General features: G+C 39.6%; 2 protein-coding genes across 4 annotated transcripts in view; one reads left to right on the forward strand and one right to left on the reverse strand.

Moving 5' to 3' along the window:
• MYLK (myosin light chain kinase) overlaps positions 1-12,658 on the forward strand; it is a 267,670-nt gene that overhangs the window by 30,104 nt on the left and 224,908 nt on the right. The window lies entirely within an intron of this gene.
• On the reverse strand, positions 9,224-9,588 carry LOC132365403 (small ribosomal subunit protein eS27-like). Its single transcript, XM_059922118.1, has one exon. The coding sequence runs from the start codon at positions 9,586-9,588 to the stop codon at positions 9,334-9,336; it is 255 nt and encodes an 84-aa protein (XP_059778101.1). The 3' UTR covers positions 9,224-9,333.

A 12,658-nucleotide genomic window follows, 5' to 3' on the forward strand; every position in this document is an offset into this window, starting at 1 on the left:
GGAGGACCAGGTTCCTAATTTACATTTTGTTTACATTTTGCAAACTGATTCCCCAAACTCATATCTCTGAGGGACAAAAGGAAAGAGAAACAAAAAATGAACATCACCAGCCTCAGATGTGAAGTAACCATCTCTGTGGATCATAAAAGAAGAGAAATGCAAAAAGGTGATCAGAGACTGAAGTTTCTTGTGCTGTAGGTTGGTCGGAGGCAGTGGCTATGAAGAGTTTGGCTCCTATGAAATAAAGGGACCAAAAAAATAAGAGTGCTCTGCAGGCATTGAGAAACCAGAGTAAGGCTTGAAGCCAGGGCTGAAGAAGAGCTCACCAAGTCATGAAGGAAGGCTGGGTGTGTGAGAGGGAAGGAGGAGACTGGGACAGGAGTTGCGGGCTAAGGAAGGCAAGGACAAGCACATAGCCTTGCTACCAGGAACTGAGCCCAGCTGCCTGCTGGTTCTGTGACTGCGGCTGCCATGTTCTTGTGCGACTGTAACACCCAACCTGCTTCTGCACTGGGGGCCCAGAGGGTCAAGGAGAAATGGGGTCAGAGAGAGAGGAACAAAATAACAAAAGTGAGAAGAACAGACTCAAAAGGAACTTGCCACTCCAAAATTGCAAATAAATCAGGTAACAGAATCAACTGTAAGAATGAGATATTATCCCAAATGAAATTAATTTTAAAGACTAGTCTGAAAATAACTTTATAATAAGTAGGTAGAGGATGTGCCCTGCCCTAAAAAAAAAGGCATAACTTTCATTAAAAAATAAGGAATTGGGCTTCCCTGGTGGTGCAGTGGTTGAGAATCCGTCTGCTAATGCAGGGGACACGGGTTCGAGCCCTGGTCTGGGAGGATCCCACATGCCGCGGAGCAACTACTGAGCCCGTGAGCCACAACCACTGAGTCTGCGCGTCTGGAGCCTGTGCTCCGCAATGGGAGAGGCCGCGACAGTGAGAGGCCCGCGCACCGCGATGAAGAGTGGCCCCCGCTCGCCGCAACTGGAGAAAGCCCTCACACAGAAACGAAGACCCAACACAGCCAAAAATAAATAAATAAATAAATTTATTTTTTAAAAAAACTAAGGAATTATGAAAAAAAAGCATAAATAAAATAAGATCAGATATATATAAAAAATTAAAATGTGAAATGAAAACTGTAGTTATTGAAATAAAGATAAAATAGATAGGGTACACTGATTCCTAGATACCATTGAAGTAAGTTAACAGATTGGAAAACAGTACAGAGAAACTTACCCTGTAAGTTTAGAGATATGAAAGATAAATTGACAGGCTTCAACATTCTTTAATAAAAGTTACAGAGAGAACAGAGGGACTGAAAGAGAAGTAATATTTAAATAAATGCTAATAATTTTCCAGAGTTGACTAACTATGAGTTCTTGGATCAAAAGTATCTCCGAATACTACGGAGGTTAAATAAAAGTTAACCCACAATTACACATATTGCAGTGAAACTGCATACTATCAAGGGCAGGGGGGAGACCAGTATATGAAGCTGCTTGGGCTGCCATAACAAAATGCCATAGACTGGGTGGTTTAAACAACAGACATTTATTTCTCACAGTTTTGGAGGCTGGGAAGTCCAAGATCAAAATTGATTTAGTTTCTGGTGAGAACTCTCTTCCTGGCTTGTAGGTGGCCGCCCTCTCACTGTGTCCTGACGTAGCAGGGAGAGAGAGAATGCGAGCTCTCTCCTGTGTCTTCTTCTAAGGACACTGGTCCTATCTGATCAGGGCCCCACTGTTATCACTTCATTTAACCCTAATTACCTCCATAAAGGTCTGGTCTCCAAATACAGTCACACTGAGAGTTGAGGCTTCATCATATGAATTTAGGGGGGACACAAACATTCAGTCCATAGCAACCAATTAAAAATCAGAGTTAAAAATATGTCATGTATAAATAAATGGCTAATAGATGTTTCAGCAGCAGGAGAAGTAAGAAAACAGACTTACAACTTATAAGTGTTGGACCTAGAATACTATGCCTAGATAAACTATCCTACAGCAGTGAGAGAAAAATAAAGACCAAAGGTATAAACTCAAGACTCTCATTAAAAGAAGTATTAAAAGATATACTTTAGAAGGAAAAAAATCAAACAATGAGAAAGGATGCACAATATAAGAAACAACAGTGAACACAGAAATTGATTAAATATATTTATATTCATTTAACTGTTAACCTATGTAAAAAATTCTTGAGTGTGTGTGTGTGTGTGTGTGTGATTTAAAAATATGATTAAAATGAAAATTAGGCAACAATAGCAATATGGGGCAGGCTATTCTGGGGGGAGGGATGTTAAAGCCATATTCAGAGTCAGAAAGATGATAATTATGGACTATGTAAAAAAAAATTATAATTGTATCAGTTGAGGTTTGCTGCATAACAAACCACTACAAAACTTAATGGCTTAAAAGAAACACTATCTTATTCAGCTCTAGAATCTTTGGGGTAGCTGTAGTTTTAAAAATCTGGGCCAGCTCAGCTGTCTTGACTATTACACACATCTGTGATGTGCTGGTGGCTGGCTAGATGATCTAGGATAGCTTCAATGTCTGGAAGTTGACGGCCTGCATGCTGGGATGCCTTAGTTCTCTTCCAAATTGCCTCTCATCTTCCAGATTGTCTGCTGAGGCTGTTCACATGATGGTCCAGGCTTCCAAATGCAGCCAGGGAGCAAGCCTCCTTGTGCAAGCACTTTTTAAGTTTCCGTTTGTATTACATTTACTAATGTCCTGTTAGCAAAAAAAAGTCACGAGGCCAAGCCCAGATTCAAGGGGTGGAGAAACAGACTCCACCCCTTGGTAGGAGGAAAAGAATTTGTGGCTGCTTTTATTTTTTTTAATTAAAAAAATTTTTTTTTAACATTTTTATTGGAATATAATTGCTTTACAATGGTGTGTTAGTTTCTGCTTTATAACAAAGTGAATCAGCTATACATATACATATATCCCCATATCTGCTCCCTCTTGCGTCTCCCTCCCTCCCACCCTCCCTATCCCACTCCTCTAGGTGGTCACAAAGCACCGAGCTGATCTCCCTGTGCCATGCGGCTGCTTCCCACTAGCTATCGATTTTACATTTGGTAGTGTATATATGTCCATGCCACCCTCTCACTTCGTCCCAGCTTACCCTTCCCCCTCCCAGTATCCTCAAGTCCATTCTCTACGTCTGCTTCTTTATTCCTGTCCTGCCCCTAGGTTCTTCAGAACCTTTTTTTTTTTTTTAGATTCCATATATATGTGTTAGCATACGGTATTTGTTTTTCTCTTTCTGACTTACTTCACTCTGTATGACAGACTCTGGGTCCATCTACCTCACTACAAATAACTCAATTTTGTTTCTTTTTATGGCTGAGTAATATTCCATTATATATACGTGTGTGGCTGCTTTTAGAATCTACCACAGTCTGCTCCTTGGCCACAAATTATTCACATTTCTCCCACATGTAAAGTTTGCTAATCCTCATTTCAGGCTTTCTGTCTCATCCTACATATAGCATCAGGCTGGAAGGATGTGATCTCATGATCTTATCACATCAGGATGAATGAGGATCCTTAGATGTGGCTCCTTGGGTAAGGCGCCTCTTGATTCAGAGATCTGTGAATTAAAATGACAAGTCATCTTCTCACTACACACCTGACGTACAGTGGTCAGACAGAGGCAGGTTAACTAAATAGACGCGTCCCTTCAAAAGGGGGAAGATCAGAGGATACATAACAATCACTGGTCTAAAATTCCCCCTAGGCCCTTGATTAGGGCTCAGTTCTGCTTCCTGGGAGTGCCTTCCCATTCCATTGTTCTCCAAGGCCCTGGACTCCATTCTCTAGTCCCTTGGTTCCCCATCTTGAGAAATCTTTCCTTTCCGTAAGAAATGGCCATGTTAACAGTTCAGCAGCTTTCTCATCTGGTTTCCTGCCCATAGGTAGTTGAGAGCCTAGAGACTTCTTCGCAGTTTAATCAATCTTAGTTCCCTCTAGTCCAAGCTGATGGTGCTTTTGCTGGTATAGTTTTGTTTTGTTTTTGTTTTTTTAACATTTTGGGCTTTCTGTGTAACAGATTATAGTCTACTTTATTCAACAAAAGCTATACCCACAATTATTTTTTCTCTAGATTTATTCACTGTGATTTGGGATTAGGCTTCTGTTATGCCTTTTTGTCTAGCTGAGAAAGTATACTAGGCACTTTCTTAAATCTTTCAGAGGTCTTAACAAGTGGCCATACCCTTGCTTTTCTCTTTGTCCTAAGGTCTCCTTTTACTTTGAGAATCTTTTACTTGAAGACTATTCAGATATGGGGAGACTGGAGATGAGAGTTTTATTTTCCAACACAGCAGGCCCTGGACCCTCTGTATTCCATCTAAATTCTGGTTGCAAACTGAACATTTCCTTCTTTTGCCCATTCTTCTGTCTTGCCATATTTTATTATATGCAGTTAAGCGTACCCAAGTGGCACTTTCCAAATTCTCTCTGGAGATCTACTTAGCTGTAACTGAAAGTTTATTAGGTTCATTTTTTTTTCCTCTCAAGGTACTGTCAACTTCAGTTTTACCAACTGTTCTGTCTCTACGTAGTATAAGTCATCATTTTCCAGACCTGCTACAGCAGGTGGGTTTTGGGGTTTGTTTTTTTTTTCATTTTTACAACCTTTGCAGTCTGTTTCCTTACTGATTTTCTGGTCACTGCCCTATTCCAAAGCCAACACCACATGTTTTAGGATTTTGTTATGGCAGCACCCCACTCTTGAAACCAATTTCTGTATTAGTTAGCTTTTACTGTATAACAGTCCACCCCCAAATTTAGGGACTTAAACCATGGCCATTTTCATTTATATCACTAGTTTTTGGGTTGGCTAGGTGGTCTTTCTGGTCTGGACCAGCACAGTTGATCTCTCAGTTTAGTCAAGAAAGCTTTTCTTTCAGGAAAATTTATGACCTTAAATACATTTATTAAAAATTAAAAAAATGAAAGATAGTTGAATATTGTATTATTTAAAATGGTATTTGTGTGTAAATGATCATGGGTTAAATGACCTAGAGGTTTAACCTTGTCATGTTACAAGAAGTTTGTTTTGTCAAACTCAAGTTCCTGTACCGATGCACAGTGAGGCCAAACAAACTGAAACATCAGAGTTCGGAGCAGTTTATTGATCGAGAGGGTGCCAACCAAGAAGATATGAGACATAGGTTTTTCTCAGATCCATCTTCCTGGCTGGCTGGACTATAAGGTTTTTAAAGGCAACATTTGGGCTGAAGGTTGTGGAGGGCATGATTTTCTTCTGATTGGTTGGTGGTGAGGAAACAGTGTTGTGTTTCAGGAATCTTAATCACCAACCTTCTGTTTCCAACCAGTCTGGGGTCTCTGTGCTTGTGGACAGCATGCAGTCACCATCCTCCACCTGGGTGGGAGTCCTAGTTCCTGCAGAACAACTCAAAGATATGCATCAGATGGTTACTTATATCCCTTGAAGAGGAACTAGGACTCTGTTTGATTGCTGAACTATTGTTTCTTGACTGCCTTTCCTTTGTTTCTGCATTCCCTCACTTCCCTAATTAGTAACTGGCTCTGCTCTTTGGAAATCAGGGAAGTCCTAGGACACTAAAGCCTTTTTCTACAAACAAGAAACAGGGGACACAGAAAGGTTTTTGTACCCGGGAGGGAGCTGCAGGGTCCCGCTCGGTTTCAGTCCCCCCTTTTCTTTGATATTCTCAATTCTGAGGGAAACTGGTGCAGGATAAAAAAGGAAATAAAGTTTTGGTTGGAGAGGTTAATCATAAACTTTGCAGAGGTGAAACTGCACACCTCAGATTGGGACTTGAACCCAGTCACACCTCAGATGGGGCTCACACCCAGCCAAAATTCAGACTGGGACTTGAACCCACTGTCTTTTCATTGAAATCGCACACCTGGTCTCAGGATTTAATGAAGCTAAGGTTCTTTATGTCTCATAGCAGAAAGAATTCAGTGAGAGACAAAGTGATAGGTAAGAAATGGATTTATTTAGAGAGATACACATACCATAGACAGAATACAGTCTTGTCTCAAAAGGCAAGAGCAGCCCCAAAATATGGGATGGTTAGTTTTTGTGGGCTGGGTTATTTCATAGGCTAATAAATTGAGGGAATTATTCCAACTATGTTGGGGAAGGGGCGGGGATTTCCAGGAATTGGGCCACTGCCCACTTTTTGGCCTTTTATGATTGGCCTTGGAACTGTCATGGTGCCTGTGGGTATGTCATTTAGCATGCTAATTATTACAGTGAGTGTATAATGAGGATCAAGGTCTACTGGAAGTCAAATCTTCCACCATCTTGGGCCTAATAGGTTCTAACCAGTTTATGTCATATTCTGTTCTTAATGGTTGTATCATTCTTTTAATGGTTGTGCCCTGCCCTCTTCCCTCCTGTCTCAGAGGAACACAGTTTTAAGGGGGACTTGATTTCATTTGGAGGTAGACAGTTCAAATCAGATATGGAGGTTCCATGATGCCGTGATAGCCCAGGCTCTTCTAACTTTTGACTCGTCTAAACTTAGCTTTCATACTCATGCTAGCTGCCTCATGGTTGTAAGGTGGCTGCTCTACTTCCAGTTTTGTATGCACATTCCAAACATGATGAGGAAGAAAAGGACAGGTTATGAAAGAGGCATGTACCAGCTGAGTCTGCTATCTGTAATTAAAGAGTTTTCCTGGAAGCCCTACCCAGTGAGTTCCACTTATATGTCATTGGTAACAGGTGTGTCATATGGCATTTCCTAGCTGCAGGGGAGTCTGAAAAACATAATTTGTTTGTTTTTTAGCTTGGCATATTGCTTTCCCAAACTAAATAGGGGTTATGCTAATAAAGAACAAAGGGAGAATACATATTGTGTAGATGACTATTACTGTCTATACATGTCCATCTCAAGAAGATAGACAAGGAAGAAAATAAGCCTTTAGAAAAGTAAAAGGAAACTAAGAGGACAAACAAAATGAAATAGAAAGCAATTTAGAGGATCAAAAAGAGTTATAAAATAGATAAATCCCTAGTTAAGTTTTTTTTTTTTTCAAAAAAGAGCTACAAATAATATTTTGAAAGAAAGGGAACTATAACTACAGATGCATAATAGATAATAAAAATCATAAGATTATACTCTGAAGAATTTTATGACAAAATTTGGATTGGGAAAAGGCATAGTTTTCTAGGTAAATATAATTTGCCAAAACTACTTGAAAAAATATAGAAAATACCAAAAAGCAAAAATCATTAAAGAACTTAAGCTGATAACCAAGACCTCATCTCTCCAAAATATCAGGCTTAGGTGGTTTACATCTGTACTTTATTCAACTTCTAAGAAGTAGATAATCCTAATATTAACAAACTGTTTAAGAGAATAGAAAATTAGGAAAAGCTATCTACTTTTACAATGATAATATAACCTAAATACCCAAACCAGACAAGAAGAATACAAGAAAGGAAAATTATAAAACAGTCCAATATATAAACATAGATGCTTATGGAATATTTGCAAATCTACTTCAAATATTTACATTCTAAGTAGAGTTTATGCATGAAATTAAGAATGATCCAACATCAGAAAATATGTTAATGTAATAAATCATGTTAACAGATCAATAATACCTACAATCTATAAGAAACAGAAAAAGTAGTTGCCAGAATTTAGTGCTTGTTCATGATTGAATAGACTTCTCAGGAAACTTAGAAGGGAATTTCCTTAACTTGATAAAGAGCATCTATCAAAATATTCCAGCAAAAACTATCCTTAACAATAAGACTCTAGGGTTCTTTTCAGTAAAGACATGAAAAAGATAAAGATGCCCTTTCTCACCATTTATATTCAGCATTGTACAGGAGATTCTAGCCAATGCAATAAGATAAGAAAAATGTTGTGAATATTGGAAAGATATGTCCTTATTTGCATACAATATGATTTTCTTGAGTTTTTTTTAAGTGGAAAATATATAGTAAGAGCTTGCCAGTTTCCCTAGACATAAAATCAACATATAGAAATCTTATTCACCAGTAATAACCAATTAGAAAAACTAATAAATAAAAGATCCCATTTTCAATAGTAATAAAAGCTTCAAGATACCTAGAAGGTATGCCTAACCAAAATATGTACAAGAATATTTTTGGAGAAATTACAATTACTGAAAAGAAAAAAAAGTCTTAATGGGAAAAAAGGCAGTGTTCATGAACTGGAAGATTCCTTATAAAGATGCCAGTTGTCTCCAAATTAATTTATAAAATGAATGCCCTTCCAAGTATGGATGAGGACGTGGAGCAACAGATTCATTCACTGGAAGATTCCTTATAAAGATGCCAGTTGTCTCCAAATTAATTTATAAAATGAATGCCCTTCCAAGTATGGATGAGAACGTGGAGCAACAGACTCATTCACTTCTGAAAGGAGTGTAGATCAGTACAACAGCTTTAAGAAACAATTTAGTTACACCTTTTTAAAAAAATTTTTTTTAATGCTTCAAAGACACAAGTCTGAAGTTTTATTGAGGACAAGGTTATATACAAATCAGAATGTTCCCTAGAAATGACACCTGAATAAAAAAGGAGAAGTGGCCCCTGGATATAAGAGGTCATTGGTGATCCAAGGAAATGTTTTAGGTTAGAGGGATTAAAAGTAGAAGTTGAATCACCGTACATTGTCACAAACTTGGTGAAGGGAAGCATGTCACCTGGAGTTAAAGTGCACAGGAAAGGTAACAGGCATTTTAAAGTGGCAGAGAATTGAAATAGTCTTCTGTAAGCTGAAGAGAAATGAGAGGCTCAACAATTGTAGTTTATTACGTTAGAGAGATAAAAAGCCAAAAAGAGGTAGAGGAGCCAAGTACAGTTCACCCCTTTTTCTCTGGTAAGAAGCAAAAGAATTTCTTAGAAGGCTGGGTTTTGAGTGCTTCAGCTAGATACTCTTAGGACCACACAAGATTTTAAATGCAGCGTCTGTCCTGGACGTATTAAATAACTATTATCTTCTTTTATTCTGCCAATGCGTAGATCAGTGTGAAGATTCAGGTGTCCTCCAGAAGTTCATGGGTTCTTACCAGATTCTCCTCTTTACCCTCTTTGCGGTGTTGGCATCAACAGCTTTCCTCTTTCTAGGTAAGGAGTCCTTATATTCAGCCCTGTGGACTTTTGACTTGGAAACTGCCTTCATTTGATTTCACAGATTGCCCCAACTGACTCTAAAGTTGCCCCTGAATACGTGAGGTAGGAACTTCCTAGCAGTAAAACAAGACAATAAACAGGATGTATCCAAAATGTGTTTATTGGGATGGTTTCCCATTCATCTTGATTCTAGGTGCTTTTAGTGCTGCTTCCATCTGAAGGAGCATCCTTCTGTAAGCCTTGCTTTTCCTCCTGTAGGCTGGCAGAGGACAATAGAGCAGCCAAGACACAAAACTACTGTTTGTGCATGGCTAAAGATGGTGGTGATTTTATAGCAACCTGGGCATTTCACATCCATGAAATAGGAATTGGGGCTCTGCACCAGGCACTTCTTCTTGTGTTTCTTCTTCTCCTCTTCTGGAGAGGGATGAATGAGATCCTTTGCGAGAGGCATGTTATCATGGGGAGGTCATCTCCGCCAGAAAGCTGGTTACAGCTTTTAACGCAGAAATTCTAGTCCTAGATGGAGAATCTTTCTTATGTTTCAGCAAATGCATTAAAATGTCTATTGCAGCAAAAAAACGAAAAGAAAAGAAAGAAACGGTTTAAATGTCCATCAGTAGGAGAATGATAATAGTGGTGTACTCATAGAATGAAATGCTATACATCTTATGCACAGGAGCCAAAAGAACTATTGCTATATTTCTTAACAGATGGATCTCAAAAACATAGTTGAATGAAAGAAGCAGGGTATGGAAGGATATGAAAAGAATAATATTTATATAAGTTTTAAAGTCTGAAAAACAATAATAAATAGTGTTTATGCTTATATTGTCTTTTTAGGAATCCATGCAAACATGCCAGGAATGATAAACAATGAGTTTGTGATGATGCTTCTCTAGGGAGAAAGGAAAGGGCTTGAAAATGGGAAGAGAGGGCTCAAAAAGAGCCTCAAGTGTATCTGATCTTCTTTTTATTGAAGATCTGTTTGTCTCTATGTTGGAAATCTTTCACCATTTAAAAGTTGTTTTATCCTAAATGCAATGAGGTATCCTGGATTGGACCCAGGAGCAGAAAAAAAAGACATTAGTGGAAAAATTGGTGAAATCCAAATAAAATCTGGAATTTAGTAAATAATGTACCAATGTTGGTTTTGTAGTTCTGACAAATGTACCATGGTAATGTAAGATGTTAAAATTAGGGGAAATTGGTTAAAGGAACTCTCTGCATCATCTTAGCAACTTTTCTAAAAATCTAAAATTATTCCCAAATGAAATGTTTATTTTAAGAAGTGGGGGTGGATTTTAGAACACTTTAGAACACTCCTAGAGGGCAAGACCAGTCTCTCTGGTAAGTCTGATTTATTCCCGTTTCATGTTTGGTACTCCCTTAAAGTTCGGAGATCTTAGAGCAGGAAGGGGCTCTAACAGAGCACCCTATCCAGCACCTTTCCTCTGGGAGGTAAGGCAGATAAGGTATTTAAAAAGAAACTCCTGGAGACCAGAGAAGCTGAGGAACTCAGTGAGCAGGGAGGGCTGGAACCCAGAAGTTTTATTTCCTAGGATGATCTTTGTTCCTACTTCATTGCCTCTCATAATAAAGACAAATGAGGTTGAACAGCCTCCCTTATTTGTTTGTTTTGAAAACCGGAGGAAAAGAATTACATATCACCCAGAAATGGTTTAGGCGACCAAAGACACAAGGTAGAGAGGTCAATGCGAGGTTGGTACATCATATTGTCTCTTTGTTATGAACCTCCTTAGTATTTGAGACTGCCTACCCCCTGAGGGCAGAGTGGGCTGGGATGGGAGGGAACTAAGAATTGTAGAATGCATCTGTGTCTTCAGTCCTTATCAGAACCATCTGTATAGATGTAATTGCCCGCATCTTACAGAAGAGGTAACAGGCTTGAAAGGTTAAATGACTTCCCCAAGGTTGTAAAACTAATAAGAGGTAGGCTTATTGTGATACTCTGATGTAATAAATTTGTCATGTTTCCTGGAAATAGCTCTTAAAACCTTTGTAATTTCTTAAGTGATAGGAGTTATATGGACATCTTTTGTTCCTAACTCCTTAAGTAGCACTAGAGCATAAAGATGAAATGGGTGTTTTTTGTTATTCATAACAAGCCTCTTTCAACCACTGAATTTATATTAATGAGGTGATTTCTGGAAAGCCCCTAGAAAACCATAGGAAGGGGACTAGTTGCCAGCAGAGCCAGCCAGGTGATTAGAGAGTTGGAACTTTCAGTTCCAGCCGCCTGACCTCTGGGGAGGGGAGAAGGGCTAGAGATTGACTTAATCACCAATGGCCAATGATGTATTCATTCGTGCCTATGACAGGAAGCCGCCATAAAACCCCAAAAAGATGGTGTTTGGAGAGCTTTTGGGTTGTTTCATCCATGTGCCAGGAGGGTGGTATACCCCAGACTCCATGAGACAGTAGCCCCTGTGCTTGGGACTCTTCTGGACCTCACCCTATGTATCTCTTCATCTGACTGTTCATTCATGTTCTTTAATATCCATTGTAATAAACCATTAATCTAATAAGTAGACTGTTTTCTTGAATTCTGTGAGCTGTCCTAGCAAGTGATCAAACTCGAGGAGGGGAGTCATGGGAGCCTCTGGTTTATAGCCAGTCAGTCAGAAGTCCAGGTAACAACCTGGACTTGCAGTTGGCATCTGAAGTGGGAGCAGTCTGTGGGATCTGATGCTCTCTCCAGGTAGATAGTGTCAGAAGTGAATTAAATTGTAGGACACTCAGCTGGTGTTGCAGAGAATTGCTTGGTGAGGGGCAAACCTCTACACATTTGGTGACCAGAAGTGAAGCAGAATGTCATCACAGAGTAGAGAAAAGTAAAGGAGAGTTTTCCTTTTACACCTATGTTATAGGAAGCCAGGGCTGACTCTAAGAACTCATATTTAAGGAAGACCCCTCTGAAGTCAGGGAGGATAAATTCCCCAGAGCCAACAGCCACCCTTGGAACAGCTGGGGCTGGGAATGATGTAGAACATGAGCCAAGGCAGAACAACAGCCCAGAACAGACTGAGAAGAGCTTCAGGGGAGTGGGCATCAGGCCTGCCAGGGTTAGAAGCCACTGCAGATTCTTCCCCCTGGAAAAGAAAAAGTCATGTGGGTAAGCTCCCTACGCTCCCACTCCTCCTTCCTCTGTCCTATCTCAGCTGCAGGGCCTGTGTCTGCTAGCCTTCCGGGGAAGGGCTCCTTAAAACCAAGGGCCTCATTTTGTTTAGTTGTTGTAGAAGAGGCTCATGTGACTGAAGAGGACTCCTCAGGGCTTGATTGAGGTGATATGGGTGAAAGTAAACTGTAAATCTCTATGTAAATGTGGTTGTTGGCTGAACAGTGTAAACCTGGGAGGTTTGTGAGGGCAAGGGGAGAAAAGTGCCTCTTGAGAGAGGTCTCCCAGGAGAATATGAGATTAGTTGAGGTTCAGTGAATTCCTTTGTTGTTAACTGAAGAAGCATATTTGAAGAATAAGCTTCCTCACTTAGAGTAGAGCATCC

The sequence above is a fragment of the Balaenoptera ricei genome, chromosome 4, assembly GCF_028023285.1.
Source record: "Balaenoptera ricei isolate mBalRic1 chromosome 4, mBalRic1.hap2, whole genome shotgun sequence".
Taxonomy (NCBI): domain Eukaryota; kingdom Metazoa; phylum Chordata; class Mammalia; order Artiodactyla; family Balaenopteridae; genus Balaenoptera; species Balaenoptera ricei.